At 37.6% G+C, this 19424-nt stretch overlaps 1 protein-coding gene across 6 annotated transcripts in view; it reads left to right on the forward strand.

Moving 5' to 3' along the window:
- Positions 1-441: 441 nt before the first annotated feature.
- Positions 442-19424, forward strand: part of impdh1a (IMP (inosine 5'-monophosphate) dehydrogenase 1a) — a 28495-nt gene continuing 9512 nt past the window's right edge. The window contains exons 1-8 of one of the 6 annotated variants that reach the window (XM_048168751.1): positions 443-1312; positions 7152-7250; positions 10843-10891; positions 13627-13728; positions 13817-13891; positions 14087-14293; positions 15803-15890; positions 15975-16174. In XM_048168751.1, coding sequence (XP_048024708.1) covers positions 1074-1312; positions 7152-7250; positions 10843-10891; positions 13627-13728; positions 13817-13891; positions 14087-14293; positions 15803-15890; positions 15975-16174 — 1059 coding nt within the window. In that variant the 5' untranslated portion in view covers positions 443-1073. Of the gene's footprint in view, positions 1313-6432; positions 6700-7151; positions 7251-10842; positions 10892-13593; positions 13729-13816; positions 13892-14086; positions 14294-15802; positions 15891-15974; positions 16175-19424 lie in introns of those variants that run through there. The other 5 variants (XM_048168753.1, XM_048168754.1, XM_048168756.1 and 2 more) reach the window with 5 other exon arrangements.

Below are 19424 nucleotides of genomic sequence, written 5' to 3' on the forward strand. Positions count from 1 at the left end.
AGAGCACTTCTTGTAGAGCTTCTGCGTGTAATTAGTCCGTCTAGAGCAGCCTCTCTCTGTCTCTGCCGTTTCTGTTGCTCCAACCTGAAGCCTCTCCAGGGCTGAGCACTCTCCATCAATGCACACTGGGATTTGACTTTGTTTGTGAGAAAGCCGTTTCCAGGCTGTGCATACACATAGTGATAGAGGTGTGTGCATGCACACACACAAAAAAGAATAAATATGATACCCAAATAAACTGTTAACACTTGTTTTAATTGACACAGACGCATGCTTTTCATATCCACACAAACTCTCAAATGCGCACTGCAATGTTACCTTTGAAGAAACAAGAGGTGGGGCATGTAAAACCCATCCCTTGTCCTTCACCCCATTACTGAACACCATGCAAGCACTACAGGTTCCTCCCCCTGTTAAAGCACACACACAAACACACACATGCACACTTAATGCTGCAATCCTCTTTGTGAAAGTGACGCGCTTCTGTCAGAAACAGAGCTTAGCTGAAGTGAAACAGGGAGAGAGAGAAACAGGCTCATTCAATTTCTGCTTGTCTGCCATCCGGTTAACTACTGTTTGGTCCTGTCTGAGGTTCCGTGATCTGGTTTTTCTTGCAGGTTGATTATCGGGACTACAAAAAACACATCCCACCAGAACTTTTTGGGAAGTCTGCCAGTCTCATCTCATCCTGGACATTTTAATTTTGGGATTGTCAGCTGCTGATCAGAATCTGTCCAACTTAATTTGAATTGCTGCAGATAAACTACTTTGCACTCGCAGCACTTCGGCCTGTGGTTTGGAAGATGCTAATAGCTTATGCAAATTGGATACAAATCTAACTGAGGACACCCATATCCAGCTCTGTTATTGTTTTTGTTTGATTTTTGTATTCTTTTAAACTTTGTGGAAAAGTTTGAATCCATAGTACAACCCGGTGAATGAGCAAAGAGCAGAGACTGAGGGGTGGTCTCAGGTGAGGGGAGAGAAACAAAAATCAGGTTTTTTTTTTTTGGAAGGGTCGGTCGGGCTCAAACAGAGCCACGGTGGAGGACGACCAGCTGGATTTCGCTGATATGGACGGGCATGGGTATGACCGCTATGCGGATGGGGACAGGGACAGCTACCAGATTGACTACCGCCGTATCGTGGGGGACATGGAGCCGGCCAGGCCACGGTTGTCGTTACGGGACTCGGATCACCACTTTCATGGCCCGTTTACCCATAATGCACTGCATGGGCACGGGCATGGGCATGAGACGGCTGCCCAGCGCTACAGTGCCACCCGGATACAGGCAGGGTATGAACCAGAGAGGTGAGAACATAGTGCAGGTCTATGAATGAATGAACGAATGAATGAGAAGGTCTTGGTTTCCTCAAAATTCTGGCTTAACTATTTTAAGTCATTATTGTAGATTATATTTGATCAAATTCAATAAGGATAGACATATAAACACAAATATACAATATGTCTATGCCTAAACACATGTAGCCTATGAAATATGTATTTATTTATTTCAGCCAGTGAAGATTATTAAATGATGATTAATTATGTATTTTGACCTATTAATAATTAATACTGTTTTAGGAATAACTCATGTTGGTTTCGGTCCCCTTTTGTGTATGTGTGTGAATCATTTATTTGTATTTTAAACTTGTGTTGCGTTACAAATGTAGATGGAATAATAGAAAAATAACAGCTGTGAATGAGTGGGAGAGAAGGAGGTGGAGGGGGTGGCTCTGTTTTGACCTTTATTTTGTACAGTCAAAACAAATGAAGATAGTAATTTATTATAGATCACCTGTAAATACAAAATAAATCAATATAATGATATATTAGTGAACAAATAAGCATTTTATCGAATCATGGTTTATGATTTTCGTAGCGTGTATTACTATAAGCTGCACATGTATGAATGTCATTGCATTGCAGTGCTTCTGAAACTGTGAATAAAATAACTGACAAAAATGTACCAATATTAAATGAATCAACTCATAACAATTAATTAGCTGACTGATGTTAGTTATGGTCAAGTGTTTTTGCTGCATAACATTACTGACAGTTAGGCGGCGGTCACTGTTTTTACAGTATATTTATTGTTTTATCATTTGAATCTTATCAAAAGTGTGTTTGTGCTATCTTTCTTTAAAATCAATGCCGCTGGATTGATATTTTGTTACCTGATATAGTGACATTTGTGCATTTTTAAGTTCGATATACTGTACTTTTTGGTCCCACAATTTCAAAATAATATTGGGAATGTCCGCAGCAACAGTGTGTGATGTTGTTTTGACTCCGTTTCAAAAACCCCACGAGCTTTCAGCTGGATCTGGCATCACAGCTTGTTACTTCATCCCAGCTTTGACACTGACACCTGTGACACAGATGCTTCTCTGAGGGTCAAGCAAAGGTCTCCCCCACTCTCATAGTCACCTCTGCGGTTGACACCTCTGTCCTCAGAGGTTTAGTATTTATCTTAGAATGTAAGACAGGACCTAACAATCGACAGCATTTCTGTATAAGCTCTTCAAAGCACCTTTCACATCTTCTGTGTTGTGCATCATCTGAAATATTCTCTACTATCTGTGTCATGAAGCTCAGATGTGAAACGTGTCATTTTTCCACCACGTCTTTTCTCTTTCCCATTAGAGTGGTCTCTCAACAGATGAGATGAGAACTTTAACGAAGGATTACACTGATAGAGCACTCTTTAGGTCTAATCTGCAGTTTAGAGTATAAATCCCGCAAGGAAAGAACAGCATGTCTGTGTATGTTGAGAGGGCAAGATTAAATGTCCATCCGGGAGAGATTCAACTGTTGGCATAACCACTTAGAGTCATTTGGGTGTTAGACACTGCCTTTATGTTCAAAGAGGCTTTAATGGTTTTTTTAGTGGTCCAAAGGCTCTATACAGTATGTACAGTTAAATGCAGTGCAACTCTAGTGCAAAATGTATTACAAACCCTGTGTTATAATCAAGACTTCATTTATCATTGAAGCCTAAATTGCAATGAATAATACCAACCACTAAAGTCCACTGAGTTGTTAAATGCAAAAAATGCAACATTCTCATGGAATAAAATGCCAAATACCCCAAGGTTATGCCATTTAGATAAAATATTATTTTACCCTAATATTTTCTTACAGTATATATCAGTTCGCTTCAAAGATTTTTTTAATTGCCAAGGTATCACAAAAAAATTACATGAATGAAAAAACAAATGCAAATATACAGACTTGTAATAGTACAATTAGGATTGAAAATTAGAATATAAAAAAGATAACTAAAAAGATTAATAAAGTAAAACATTACATCCCAACAAAATATATTGCATCTTCAATATATTCAATATTTTAATATTCAATATATTGAATCTTCAAGGGATAGTTCACCCAAAACTGAAAATTCTGTCATTTACTCACCCTCAAGTTGTTCCAAACCTGTTCTTTTGTTCTGTTGAACAAAAAGGAAGATATTTTGAAGAACGTTCTGGGGCACTATTGACTTCCATAGTGTTTTTTTTCCTACTATGGAAGTCAATGGTGCACCAAAGCAGCCTGGTTACAAACTTTCTTCAAAATAATCTTCCTTTGTGTTCAGCAGCACAAAGAAATTTATACAGATTTGGAACAACTTGGGGGTGAGTAAATGAAATTAGAATTAGAATATTTTCAACAAAGCTTAGTTTGTTGAAAATACAGTAATATGCAAAAAGTCCCGGATGGTCTACTACAGGGTTCCTCATATCTGGCCCTGGAGGGCCACTGTCCTGCAGAGTTTGATCAAACTCACCTATCTGCAATTTTCTAGTAACTCTGAAGACCTTGATTAACTTGTTCAGGTGTGTTTGATTAGGGGTTGGAACTAAACTCTGCAGGGCAGTGGCCCTCTAGGACCGGATTTAAAGGGTTTGTTCAACTAAAAATGAAAATTCTGTCATTTATTACTTACCCTCATGCCGTTCCACACCCGTAAGTCCTTCATTAATCTTCGGAACACAAATTAAGATATTTTAGTTGAAATCCGATGGCTCAGTGAGGCCTGCATAGGGAGCAATGACACTTCCTCTCTCAAGATCCATAAAGGTACTAAAAACATATTTAAATCGGTTCATGTGAGCACAGTGGTTCAATATTAATATTATAAAGCGACGAGAATATTTTTGGCGCGCCAAAAAAAACAATAATAACAAATTAACGACTTATTTAGTGATGGCTGATTTCAAAACACTGCTTCAGGAAGCATCGGATCATAAATGAATCAGTGTATCGAATCTGTTGTTCGGAGCACCAAAGTCACGTGATTTCAGCCGTTGGCAGTTTGACACGCAATCCGAATCATGATTCGATACACTGATTCATTTTTGCTCCAATGCTTCATGAAGCAGTGTTTTGAAATCGGTCATCACTAAATAAGTCGTTATTTAGTTTTTTTGCCATCGGATTTCAACCAAAATATCTTAATTCGTGTTCTGAAGATTAACGAAGGTCTTACGGGTGTGGAACGGCATGAGGGTAAGTAATAAATGACAGAATTTTCATTTTTGGGTGAACTAACCCTTTAAGAAACCCTGGTCGGTGTCATGACAAATCGGGTCCTCCCTCGAAATCGGGTCTCCCCAATCTGTCAGTTAATGATTATTCTATATGTACAAACTATAATAATTTAAAAAATCCATATAGCTTACTATATAATGCATAAAAAAACTAATTAGTGCATAATTACGCTAATTAAACATTTCTCAAACTTGATGAACTGTCAATTAATAAATAATAATTATAATAGTCTATTAAGTGAATAATTGAACATCATTAATTTGTTTTATTTATAACTGAAATATTTGGACATTTAACACTTAATTCAACACAATTACATTAAAGATGGTTGTGGATACATACATGTAGGGTAAGTGCAAATGCGTGTAAACAGCTATCAGCCTAATCGGGTGTCTTTATGCTATGCTAGTACATAAGCTAACTAATAAAGACATAAATGGTCATTATAACATAGTTGAAACAGCATTTAACATAACATGATTTTGTAGGAATTGTAAACAGGCACTAAAGAAATTACCTATTAAAAGTCATTTGAATCAATGGCTATGTCCAAAAACTGGAAAATGCTGCCTTCGGAGGACACATTTGAAGGTAGGAAGGCATCAAGGCACGTCCGAAACCAATGTTAGCTTTGCTTCCTGTCTCCTGAGATACCTTCATCTGACCGATTTTTGAAGGCAGCATAGATGTATCCTTCGCTGCCTTTGATATCCCACAATCCTGTGCTTTCCATTCAGAAATATAAAGATGGCGTCCCAAAGTTGCGTTTGCTTATCAGTTTGTGTGTAAATGTACGTTTTTGACCAACATTTTCCACTTTTTATGTTATTTATAGTGAGAAATTACTACTGTAGAAATAAAAAAATTTGTTTAGTTCTCACCAAAGCTTGCGCTATTTTGCTGTAGACCATTAAACTGTTACACTGCCTCAGAAGTCTGTCCGAAATAAGGTGCCTTCGTGCACAAACGCTGCCTTACAAGTAATTATCTAATAAGACAGCGAGGCAACAAGTCAGCTGCCTAGGTTTTCAGATGCAGCCAATGGGATCGTGTGGGGTCCTAATGGAGACTCTAGTTTCGAGGAGGACCCAATTTGTCACTACACCAGTACTATTTTCAAAGTGTGAATCCCTGCACAGTCTAACTGCTAACATTGCCCACAACCCATTGCGCTTTGGAGGAGGATTTGGTTCAGAACTACAAACACAAATAAAAAGTGTTAAAAAACTACAAACATGGTGGGTGAGAGCGACCAATGGTTAAGTAGAGCGGTTTAGATAAAGAGGTTTGATTGATAATCAACATTTAACCTGATAAAAAATATATATATTTAATGTTATGTTATATTTCATCTTCAACAACAATGTGAACTTTTATAAAGATCTGTTTGGCCATTAACTTTTAAATGCATTATTATGCAAAAATAAAGACAAAAATTTATGACGTGAATATATGCCCCAAAGCTCTTCTGCTTCACACTCGAAAGTATGTACTTTTTCTTCACAAAAAGAGTACAAACCTACTTTTAGGGCATAGCAAATAAGTCCAAACCCGCTCGGACATCCATCCCGATTCGTGAACGCATTGCTCGGTCTCGGTTTAATCGAGTCTTTAAAAAGATTCAACCCAAAATAAATTCTTAGCTGTCAGATTCAAAGACACCTGATGTCTGTACTATAGCTATGAAAATGTTATGCGTTAGACTTCAAAATCGCTTAAGATAGCCTACACCAAAGAGTGGCGTATGTAAATTCGGAGATATTCAAAAAAAAAAAAGAATTTTACTAGCTGACTCCAAAGAAAACGTGCAAAAACAGGTTTGGGTAGTACTATTGAACAACCTTTCCTCTTCCTTTTCCACTCCTTAAACTGAGCGTGTTTAACATGTGACCTCAGTTCACACACGGCTGACAGTCTGTGGACACACGGCTGGGCGTCTCACCGTGAGACCCTGCTCTGCTCCATCCAGAGCTGCTTCACACTCCTCAGAGCGCTGCTGTACGGGATGAGAGCTGTTCCCCGCATTGATATGCACTTTAATAGCTATAGCCGTCATCATGTGAGATACTGTACACGAGGGTGAATATTCAGCAGAAGGAAGTGTTTTCATAACAGTGTTCCGAAAGAGAAAGTAACTCAAACCTGTAAGTGGATTCATATTTGTTTTTCTATCTAACGCGTTTATAATAAACCGAATGTTTCTGCAATAATGAGAATGAACGAGAAGTTAATTGCAAGTTAGTCATTTTGCATTCTTGCTTCTTATTTTGAATACATTTCCATTCTGGAACACATTTTTGACATTATCTCGCTTAACTATCAGTCAGGCATTGTTCCTCTATTGTGTTTTATTTGCGTCACATGTTAAAAAAATGATTGTGATGTGTGTGTGTGTGTGTGTATGTGTGTGTTGTATTATTGCATGTTACACTGCAGGACACTGTTATTTCTGCTTGACATGTCCTGGTTTGTATGTACCGTATGACATTTTTCTTGTCAGTGAATGGTTGGCAGTGCAGTCATCTTATGACAAAGTTGAAGCCAAATTTTATTTGCATGTGTTACAACCCCTCTTTTTGTGTGTGCATGACTGTAGCATGGCTGATTACCTTATCAGTGGGGGAACTGGGTACGTTCCGGAGGATGGACTCACTGCCCAGCAGCTCTTTGCCATCGGTGATGGTCTCACATACAAGTAAGAAGAGGATCATGTGCACAAAACCCCTTTAGATTCCCTGCCTTGTATTCAGACACATACACGTACTGTCAGAAAGTCAGATAGACAAACAGGGACAGCGTAATGTCAAAGCAGGTCTGATCATGTGTAGTTTCACCCTGGCACACACACATGCACTCTAGGTAGGCATCTCTCTGGACATCTGTCAGTGAGATGGCTCTCAGCTCCATGGCAACCCTCCGTGCATCTCCATAGCAACGGGGAGCTCAAGTGCTCAGTCCCAGCACATGCAGCCCATGTTTATGGGACAATGCAATTATTATAATTAGAAAAGCAGCATGGGATTTTATGAACATTAGTCCTTTTTATATGCTGTACGCCACTGCATTAAATGAGCTTGTTTGTGTGTGAACATGAGCATGTGCTTTCCCAGCCTTCTAAAAAGTCTTGTTAGCAGAGCAGTGGTCTCCGTGTCTATTTTTATCATGCTGGCTGGAGTGTTTAATCTGGTCTAATGGAGGTTTTATGAGCGTTAGGCCACATGGGGCGGGACACTGAACTGTGCCTTCTCACACATCCTCCTGAGATGGATAAATCCAGTCCATATCAAAACATTATTGTGCTTTAAAGTGAGGGATATTGTTTTGACACTTTCTAATAGTGGTCATGATACACAGTGCTTTTCTAACAACACTAATAACATCAAGTACCACTGGGTACCACTTCAGTTTTGGGATCAGTAATGTTATTAAAGGAAATTAATACTTTTATTTAGCAATAATGCATTCAATTGTCAAAAGTGACTGTAAAGTAATAATAATACACAATATTGCTGTCTTTACTGCAATCAAATAAAAAAGAGACTTTCAAAAACATTAAAAAATATTACCAACCCCAAACTTTTGAATGGTAGTGTGTGTGTAAAATAACTCAAATTTCTTATCTTTTTAGTTTGCAGACACTTTTTCAGTATACTACTGCTGCTTTAGAAAGAGGCTACGTGTGACATTGGTGACACGGTTAAGAACATTAACAGGACGTCTCTGTGCGCTACACCTTAAGTAGATTATATAACTCCTCTTGACAAGATCAGAGACGTACGCGTGCAAGTGCATCATTTCTGGCTACTCAAAGTATTCATGCTACAGGCAAATGCGCAAATATTTATTTATCCATGCACTGTAATCAGTAATCAGTCGACTTACACTACCGTTTAAAAGTTTTGGCTTTTTAAATGTTTTTGAAAAAGTCTGTTATGCTCATTTGGTGCTTTAGAAACATTTCTTTTTATTAATGATGAAACAGTTTTGCTGCTTAATATTATTGTGGAAACCATGATACAATTATTCAGGATTCTTTGATGAATAGACAGTTCAAAAGTTGAAATTGATATCTATTATACAAGACATTATGAATGTCTTTACTGTCATCTTTGATCAATTTTATGCATCCTTGGTGTATAAAAATTAATTTCTTTAAAAAGAAAAAAATCTTACTGACCCTATGCTTTCAAATGGTTGTGTATAGCAGTCACACACATTGCTGTTTGCATAAACTAGCCATAATTCTGAATCAGCCTTGGTTTGTTTTATGCTTGTTTTATGCCTGGTATCACAGACTTAAGGCTTAAGCCTAGTCCCAGAATAAAATGCATGTTTGAGCTGTCTGAATCAACTTACACTGTCATATCTTAAAGGGTTAGTTCACCCAAAAATGAAAATAATGTAATTTATTACTTACCCTCATGTCGTTCCACACCCGTAAGACCTTCGTTAATCTTCGGAACACAAATTAAGATATTTTTGTTGAAATCCAACAGCTCAGTGAGGCCTGCATAGCCAGCAATGACACTTCCTCTCTCAAGATCCATTAATATACTAAAAACATATTTAAATCAGTTCATGTGAGTACAGTGGTTCAATATTAATATTATAAAGCAACGAGAATATTTTTGGTGCGCCAAAAAAACAAAATAACGACTTATATAGTGATGGCCGATTTCAAAACACTGCTTCATGAAGCTTCAGAGCATTATGAATCAGCGTGTCGAATCATGATTCGGATCACGTGTCAAACCGCCAAACTGCTGAAATCGCATGACTTTGGTGCTCTGAACCAATGATTCGACACAAAAGATTCATAACGCTCTGAAGCTTCATGAAGCAGTGTTTTGAAATCGGCCATCACTATATAAGTCGTTATTTTGTTTTTTTGGCGCACCAAAAATATTCTCGTTGCTTTATAATATTAATATTGAACCACTGTACTCACATGAACTGATTTAAATATGTTTTTAGTACATTAATGGATCTTGAGAGAGGAAATGTCATTGCTGGCTATGGAGGCCTCACTGAGTCATCGGATTTCAACAAAAATATCTTAATTTGTGTTCTGAAGATTAACGAAGGTCTTACAAGTGTAGAACGGCTTGGGGGTGAGTAATAAATGACATTATTTTCATTATTGGGTGAACTAACCCTTTAAAGGCACAATATGTAAGATTTTTGGATTAAAATATCCAAAAACCACAAGAACAATGTTACATATTTTGTCGAGTTGTGTACTTACATTATCCCAAATGTTTCCAAGAATTTTTAAATACAGAAAAATAAGCCATTTTTAACCAGGACACGAACCGTGTCCATGCGTCACCTATCAATGACATCATACCCGCGTTACTCTTGGTTTCCGGTTTTATTTTGTAGAAACCATGGAAACACCAAAGACGCTTTAATATATTATGTGTTTTATTAGACAGGTGAGCAACTGTTTGGATACATTTATAAACAGAAAACTAATCATGTTATATAGCTCAACACAGTAAGTCTTATTGTTTAAATCTCGAATTCTTGATTTACAGCAAGTACTATGTTTTTACCATGCCTAATATCGATCTAGCTTACTGCAGTGTGCAACAAGTGTCTCATAGTAGCTGCCGAGCAAAAGCAGAGTAGCACTATAACAACTTTCAACACACTCAAATGTATCTAATATGATAAAACAGCGCTGCATCACCCCTCATACACTTGGCCGGAAGAAGCGGCGACTGCGGCATAATAAAAGTTCCACTGCTCTCGAGCCGTGTTTCGCTCTCCTCTCTCATTAGCAATCGCTCCAGCTGCCTCGTTTCTGCTCGCACAACACTCGCCCTGCTCTGCTTCCTACTACAGTAACGTTAATAATCTCATCCATGAACGTGATTTCTGCCCGAGTCCCGGCTGTGGACATGAAGACAACACCTCCCATGATTCCGTGCTCAATCATCACGCTATGCCTTTGTTTTGAATAAGCGACCTCTAGTGGCGAAAATGTACATATTGTGCCTTTAAAATATCTCAGTGCCATTGTTTTGTCTCAAGATGCACACCAGTAATGTTTTTTTAAAGCACTTTTAGGAAAGCTACTTAAATTTCCTAATTTAACTAAGGCCTACTCTTGGCTTAATCTAAGCCCTGTCTGTCAAACCAGGCCTTAGAGTGTTCTACCTGTTTTTGACACAGATTTGAGTGTTTGTATAAGCGTTTTGTAATTTTGATAATGTTCTGGTTCATAAATTGCTGATCTAAAGGTCATTGTTGCCTAACTCTGCCATCTGTCCTTCCTCATTCAGTGATTTCCTGATACTGCCTGGCTTTATTGACTTCACATCCGATGAAGTGGTGAGTACCAATGTTTAGCAGAGGTTAATGACAAATTGCACTTGTGTTAGTAGACATTTTAGTGTAAAGGATCATTTTGATCACCTTAGTCAATGCTTTGTTGATGGAAAAAGAGCTCTTTAACTATCAATGAGGTGGAAGATCTGCAAAGGACAGTATGTATTAACATGGCTCTGTTAGCATCCGTATAGTCCCTGGTGTGCTGGGCATGTTGTCACAGGCAGTGATGCTCAGGTGTGTGCGTGTGTGAGAGAGAGAGACCAGAACGAAACAAATATCAATCAATCCCCCTGGAACCACAACTTTAAACACATTTTTAATTAAAGATGCAGCAAATTCACTTTCCAGGGATAGATTATAAGATAATAACTTAGTTAAACAGGAAATCACTTAAACTTAATAGGGACTATTTTTGTTTGTTGAAAAGCTAATTTCGTATAAGATCGCTTTAGGTTTTTTAGGGATATTTGCAGGACTATTACGTATTTGTGTGTTTGTTTATGGCATGCGTGTGACGTATTTCACATTTTTGTGATTGTGTAATTGGGAATTTAGGAGTCTAGTTAAAGTCTTTGGATTTTTCCCAGTAGGCCGGGTAGGCTTCCTGCTGATGTAAACACAGATACACAACACTGTTTGTGATTTCTTTAAGCACTTCTGAGATTACGCTGAGCTACGGCTAATGATGGGACACAGGTGTTAGAGAGGAAGAAAAATAAGACATGGCAGTGTCTACAATTCAATGAAATCAATTGGCGAGACTCTCTGAGTCAGTGCTATTTTAGTGTTATTTATATATCATTATAGTATTTATTATTATTTTGAATTAGCTTTTATTTTTAAAATGTTAATTTTAGTTTGTTTGAATAATTTTTGTTGTGTGCACTTTTATTCATTTTTTTATATTCCTTTTTAGCTTTATTTTATTTTTATTTCAGTTTTAGTTTTTGTAATTTTAGTACTTAAACTTCAGCTTATTTCATTTCAGTTTCTGACATTTCTCACAAGCTTTTCATATAATATTTATATTTTATTTTATTTCAGTTAAAGGTGCCCTAGAATCAAAAATTTAAATTACCTTGGCATAGTTGAATAACAAGAGTTCAGTACATGGAAAAGACATACATTGAGTTTCAAACTCCATTGTTTCCTCCTTCTTATGTAAATCTCATTTGTTTAAAAGACCTCTGAAAAACAGGCGAATCTCAATATAACATCGACTGTTACGTAACAGTTGGGATCATTAATATGTATGACCCCAATATTTGCATATGCCAGCCCATGTTCAAGGCATTAGACAAGGGCAGCCAGTATTAACGTCTGGATCTGTGCACAGCTGAATCATCAGACTAGGAAAGCAAGCAAGAACAATAGCAAAAAATGGCAGAGGGAGCAATAATAACTGACATGTTCCATGATTACATTATATTTTTGTGATATTTGTGAATTGTCTTTCTAAATGTTTCGTTAGCATGTTGCTAATGTACTGTTAAATGTGGTTAAAGTTACCATTGTTTCTTACTGTATTCACGGAGACAAGAGAGCCGTCACTATTTTCATTTTTAAACACTTGCAGTCTGTATAATGCATAAACACAACTTCATTCTTTATAAATATCTCTGTTAGCCCGTTAGCCATGGAGCACTATCAAACTCATTCAGAATCAAATGTAAACATCCAAATAAATACTATAACTCACATGATCCGACGCATGTATGCAGCATGCATGACGAACACTTTGTAAAGATCCATTTTGAGGGTTATATTAGCTGTGTGAACTTTGTTTATGCACTGTATTATAGTCGAGAGCTCGGGGGGCGGGGAGCGCGAGGATTTAAAGGGGCCGCGCGCTGAATCGGTGCATAGTTAATGATGCCCCAAAATAGGCAGTTAAAAAAATTATTTTAAAAAAATCTATGGGGTATTTTGAGCTGAAACTTCACAGACACATTCAGGGGACACCTTAGACTTATATTACATCTTGTAAAAACTGGTTCTAGGGCACCTTTAAATATATATTTTTAATAGTTTCAGTATTAGTAACAATAACAACACTTCTCTGAGTTCCCTGTACTGTAAATGTTTTCTTTAAAGAAATTGTTCAACCAAAAATGGCATTTTGCTCTCATTTGCTCACCCTCATGCTGGTCCAAACCTGTATGATTTTATTTCTCTCATGAAACACAAAAGGTCATTTTTACATACAACAAAGTAGCAGAAAGTCACCTTTATTAATATATAGCTTTATACAATACAGATAGTTTCAAAGCAGCTTTACAGTGATAAACAGAAAAATAATGATTACATGCAAACAGAATTCAATTCTGCTGTAAAGCAGCTCTAAAAAGAGTCAAGACAACAGTAAACAGTCATTATTCAGCTGAAATCAGTTCAGTGTTGATTCAGTCCAGTTCACTAACTGTAAAAAGTTCATCAATTATGGAATGAGTTCAATTAATCAATAAAGCAGCTCTGGAGAAAACTCAGTTCAGTTCTCATCCATAGTTCTCATAGTGTCAGTGCAGTCAAGTCAATTACATTGCCGAATATCAAGTGAGGAAACCAAACTCCGTCTGTGACAGAAACCCTGGGAAAAAACAGGCATAGTTGAAGGTCCAGTTCTTATATCAAGGTCCAAAGGTGTCAAAAATTAGTTGTTTAGTTGAACATCGTCGGTTTACATAGACATTTTGCCCCCTTAGATTTTTCGTAACGGTCATGTGTTATGATGTCAGGATTTGACCTCTGCCCTGACCAGGAAGATAACCCTGAAGACGCCACTCATTTCCTCTCCTATGGACACAGTCACAGAGTCCTCCATGGCCATTGCTATGGCTGTAAGTAACACTCACAGAAACTCTATATATATATAATCCAACAAAACTGCAATTGCTTTTTCATTTCGTTCACTGGTTTGTCTCGTAGCTCATGGGTGGAATTGGAATCATTCATCACAACTGCACTCCTGAGTTTCAGGCCAATGAGGTCCGGAAAGTCAAGGTCAGTCACACAATTGTTGAGAGATGCACTTTTGGAGGAATTAAATACAAATGTAAAAGTTGTATTTTGTAAATCTGATCAATTGTTTTTGTAAAAGTCTATAACTATGATAATACATTTTTATTTGATTTTTGGGTTCAAGATATACTTTTAAATAGCAATAATTAATATGTATTGTATCTATCCTACTGGCAGAAATTTGAGCAGGGCTTCATTACGGACCCTGTAGTGATGAGTCCAAGGCACACTGTCGGTGATGTGTTTGAAGCAAAGGTACGGCACGGTTTCTCCGGCATCCCGGTTACCGAAACCGGCAAGATGGGAAGCAAGCTAGTGGGCATCGTTACATCACGAGACATCGACTTCCTTTCAGAGAAAGATTACGATAGGCCGCTGGAGGAGGTTTGTGATTCAAAATGTCTGAACTCTAATTTAGCTTTAATAATTTGAAGTCGATTTCCAATTTAAGTGATGTTTCATAATGTAAGCATTGGTTTAACTGGCACTTTTGAATGAAACTGAATGTAGAGCAGAACTTGATTTTATCCGTCAAGATTTGATTGATGTTTGTGGACATTACTTTTTTTAACAATAAATTTTATTCAGCAAGGATGCATTAAATTGTTTAAAGGTCCCGTTCTTCGTGATCCCATGTTTCAAACTTTAGTTAGTGTGTAATGTTGTTGTTAGTGTATAAAGAAAATCTGTAAAATTTTAAAGCTCAAAGTTCAATGCCAAGCGAGATATTTTATTTAACAGAAGTCGCCTACATCGAACGGCCAGTTTGGACTACATCCCTCTACTTCCTTCTTTAATGACGTCACTAAAACAGTATTTTGACTAACCTCCGCCCACAGGAATACACAAAAGTTGCGTTTGTAGATTGTGTTTGTCGCCATGTCGTCGAAACGCTGTTATTTTCATCCCGCAGTCCAATCACCGGGTCTGATTCCGGCTCAAATTGATAGGGTAAAATTAAAGACATGTTTACAATAACACTGAGCGCGTGCATCTCCACGTTATGGTAAGAGGCGTGACCTTTCCGGGCAAGGTTCGCTAAGCTGCTGTCAAATCACAACACAGGAACCGCTGGCACAATCAGAACTCGTTACGTATTTCTGAAGGAGGGACTTCATAGAACAAGGAAGTCATCAGCCCGTTTTTATGACAGTGGAAACAGCGGTATACAGATAAGTAAATTATGTGAAAAATACTGTGTTTTTTTACACGCGAAACATGAACACATGTTATATTGCACACTATAAACACAATCAAAGCTTCAAAAAACCACGAAAAACGGGACCTTTAAAAGTGTCAGTAAAGACAGTAAAAATGTACCAAATATTTATATTTCAAATAAATTACGTTCTTTTGAACTTTCTATTCAAAGAATCCTGCAAAAAAAATGTATCACGATTTGCACAAAAATATTAAGTAGTACATTTGACAACATTGATGAAATAGGAAATATTTCTTGAGCAGCAAATCAGCATATTAGAATGATTTCTGAAGCATCATGTGACACTGAAGACTGGAGTAATGATGCTTAAAATTCAGCTTTGCCATCACAGGAATAAATTGCATTTTAAAATATATTTAAATAGAAACTCACAATATTACTGTTTTTACTGTTTTGGTTTGCAGTTAGCATAAAAGACTTCTTTTAAAAACATCTTGACCCCAGGCATTTGAATGGTAGTGTATATAAAAGATTATAATTTATTAATATTCTAGAATGTAAAATAACTGATGACAGCTGAATCGTTCACAATAAAACAGGTACATTGATTTAGAAAATAAGCAGGGTCAGTTTTGAGTTCATGTTGTCTTTAAACACTCATAATAGTCCTGAATGCTGGAAATATCCTTGAATTACAATAGTTTCTGAATTATTCATCTTCAATCCTACAGGCAATGACAAAACGAGAAGATTTAGTGGTTGCTCCAGCAGGTGTAACATTAAAAGAGGCAAATGACATTTTACAGCGCAGTAAAAAAGGTATGAGAGTTCAATTTTAAGTCTTGTTTATGTTGTGATGTTTAGCACAAGCTTGCTGATCACATTTCTGTTTTTCTTTCTCAGGTAAACTGCCTATAGTGAATGACAGCGATGAACTAGTAGCTATAATAGCTCGTACTGATTTAAAGAAGAACAGAGACTATCCTCTAGCCTCCAAAGACTCTCGCAAACAGCTGCTGTGTGGCGCAGCCATCGGCACCCGAGAGGACGACAAGTACCGGCTGGACCTGCTCATGCAGGCTGGAGTGGACGTGATAGTTCTGGTGAGTCCAAAGGGGAATAGGGTGACATTAAACTTTAGCAGTACTCTATTTCTGGAGATCTTGCTTCCTGCAGCACATATGCGTCATTCCATTTAACCTGAAATTTGGACAATTGCAACAGAACTCTAAACAGAATTCCAATTTCTAATGCAGAAATCCATAATTTGTACTGCTGATATACAACCTTGGCAACACCCAAGTAGATGTACACAGTTAATGGCAAACATTCACTTTTAAGTAAATAAAATTAATCAGCGAGTCACATTTCCAACATTAGATGACAAAAAACCTGTTTAGCAAACTTATTCAGCGACAGATGTGTCAAACATGGTAAATGACCCTGTCTGTAATCATACACATGCAGAGCACATGCAGTGGAGACTTTGTTTACAGTCAGACACCTGCATAGCTTACAATAGCATTGCTTTTTTGTTTCTTTGTTCCATGTGTCAGGTAGGGGAACATAGCATTAGCATGTGTAGGGTCAAAAGTATTTTGAATTAAAATTAAATTGAATTAAAGTGAACTTGGGGTGCTTTGCGTTCACAATGTATAAGTGATCCATACTCGGACCACTTTCTGATATTGTTACAGTTTAGTTCGCTATAGAGAGGCCTGATTTGGAGGCCCAATGAAGCAAGTGTGGAATTCCCTTAAAGCTAATTAATATGTTTGGTTTTATTTGGAAAATACTGGTGGGTGTTTGTACAGGTAAATTCTAAGGCTGCCATGTAAAATAATCCTGCAAAATATATATTTAAAGGGGACATATCATGAAAATCTGACTTTTCCATGTTTAAGTGCTATAATCGGGTCCCCGGTGCATCTACCAACCCAAAAAACGTGAAATACAACCCAGTCATTTTGTTTTGGCAAGCCTTTCTCTGCAAGCCTGTGAAAAAACGAGCCACTCAGATTTCGCTCCCCTTGTGGTGTAGGAATGAGATCTTAATAAAATATTAATCTGCATGTTTCCACCCACGGCGCCATCATTTTGTTTTCGCAAGCAAAAACTGTGTACCAGTTCTAAGGGCTATGGCAAAAGTTTGAGCAAAGCATGCTAACTATTCTGTCGTTGGCTGCACAGATGAGCACAGAACACTATTTAGAGTCTCATTAGCTTGGATAGCATGCAGGTTGACCCTTGCAAGCTCAATTGTTAAAAAGGAACGTTTCTGTCTGAGCGATATTTTCGAAAAAAATATTAGACCATTCACAGCATTTGATAGCAATTAAAAACATTAGCCTGGTGTGTATGGCTCTGTTTGGCAAACAGGTACGCTATGTATAGTGCGCACCCATACGGGTTTTGCACAAAAGATTAACATGAGGGCACATGCTAGTCGATGAGTTGAATCAACTCCACAGCAACTACATAAATGTATCCACTAACCATTCGGAAATGTCCAGATGCATTATAAAAGTTGGAACTTCTTCCTGAGTCTCTCCATCAGTGCCCGACTCCAGTTTGAACAATGTAAGGCTGAACACCGTTACTGACAATCGTCATTTCGGCTGCGTGAGATTCAGCAGCTTTGTTGTTGTTGAGCAACCGAAGTGTGAGCTGTTAAAGCTCCGCCCTCTTTTGGAAAGTGAGCAGCGAGCAGCAGCTTTTAAAGGGACACACACAAATATGGCGTGTTTTTGCTCACACCCAAATGGGGGCAAATTTGACAAGCTATAATAAATGATCTGTGGGGTATTTTAGGCTGAAACTTCACAGACACATTCTGGGGACACAGAGACTTATATTTCATTTTGTGAAAAGGGGCATAATAAGTCCCCTTTAAAAACAGTTTATGGTGTTACACACTAGGGCTTCTGTTTTTAATCAGAAATTACATTAGCATGTAACAATTTTTTTAATGCTTTTGAAAGAAGTCTCTTATTCTCGCCAAGGCTGCATTTATTTGATCAAAAATACAGTAAAAACAATAATATTGTGAAATTTATTATAATTTAAAACTGTTATCTATTTAAAAATGTAATTTATTCTTGTGATGCCAAAGCTGAATTTTCAGCAGCCATTACTCTAAATGTCTTTACTGTCACTTTTGATCGGTTAAATGCATTGCATATGCTGAATAGTATTTCTTAAAAATAAATGCTAACCCTACACTTTTGAATGGTAGTGTACCATATACATCACTTATGCAGTTTTTAAGTTTGCATAATTTGTATTGATTTAAAGGTGCTATAGAGGATGTTTTCGATGACTGAGAAACCAAAGACTGTTAGTGAGTTTTTGAAATGAGTGCATGCGTAAGAACAACCCCCCTCCTTCACAGCTCATTTCGAGGGAACGCCTCCCAAAACTCATGCACGAGTATTGGAACACAAGTGTTTGTTTACCACCGGCATTCGCTGTCGTGTTAGTGGATTCATTATGTCGGACTCACTGCAGGTAACTCATAATCTGCAGTTGTTACTCCTGACTAGGGATGGGTACCGAAACCCGGTATTATATTGGCCCCGGGGCTAAATTATGAAAGACCGGTGTATCGATAAGCTCTGACGTTAACGGTTCTGCTATCAGTACTGGAGAAATTATGAAGAAAATACATGTACACTATTATTGCTATATTTGACATTATCTTGCGAATTCTATCTCGCCAGAGTCCCCAGCTGTGTATGCAATAATATTAGGACATTTGTGTATGATGCATTTTTGCTTTCGCAATCTAGAAGAGAGATCGCGCTCACGCGCTCAGGAGCTACAGCACGCGCAGCCGCTCACATGAAAGCCCTTTTTAATGGTGACGATGGAGGAGAGAACTAAACAACTAAACGTCTGCTTACACTTTAGGCCTGTGATATTATGCTTATTTTATTTTTGATTTCGATTTTGGCTTCCAAGGATCAGAAAGAAGTTTCTTCTAGCACACCTTCTATTCACAGCTGTGCGCGTTCATTCCTCCCCAAACCCAAACTTAACGTCAGAATCAGCACAATCGGTGATTGTTGTAAAATCCAGTCTTTACTGTTGCTAAATTGCAGTAAATGTTTGATAATTATCAACATTTTAAAACGCTGAAAGCATAGTAATCCACGCAAGAGACACTGTTCCTGAATTGTGTGCGTGCGCTCCAAAACAGATCTCAAATAGACAAACAAATTACACGTTGGGCTTCAGGTGCACTTTGGTGCGTGTTTAGCTACTTAAACGCAGTTTATATCGTAAGTGTACATGAACAGCTGGGAGAAAATCCGATGTGTGTTAATATCTATTGTCTTAAAGTGACAGCAGTCA

This window comes from Megalobrama amblycephala, linkage group LG19 (assembly GCF_018812025.1).
Source record: "Megalobrama amblycephala isolate DHTTF-2021 linkage group LG19, ASM1881202v1, whole genome shotgun sequence".
NCBI classification, from domain to species: Eukaryota; Metazoa; Chordata; class Actinopteri; order Cypriniformes; family Xenocyprididae; genus Megalobrama; species Megalobrama amblycephala.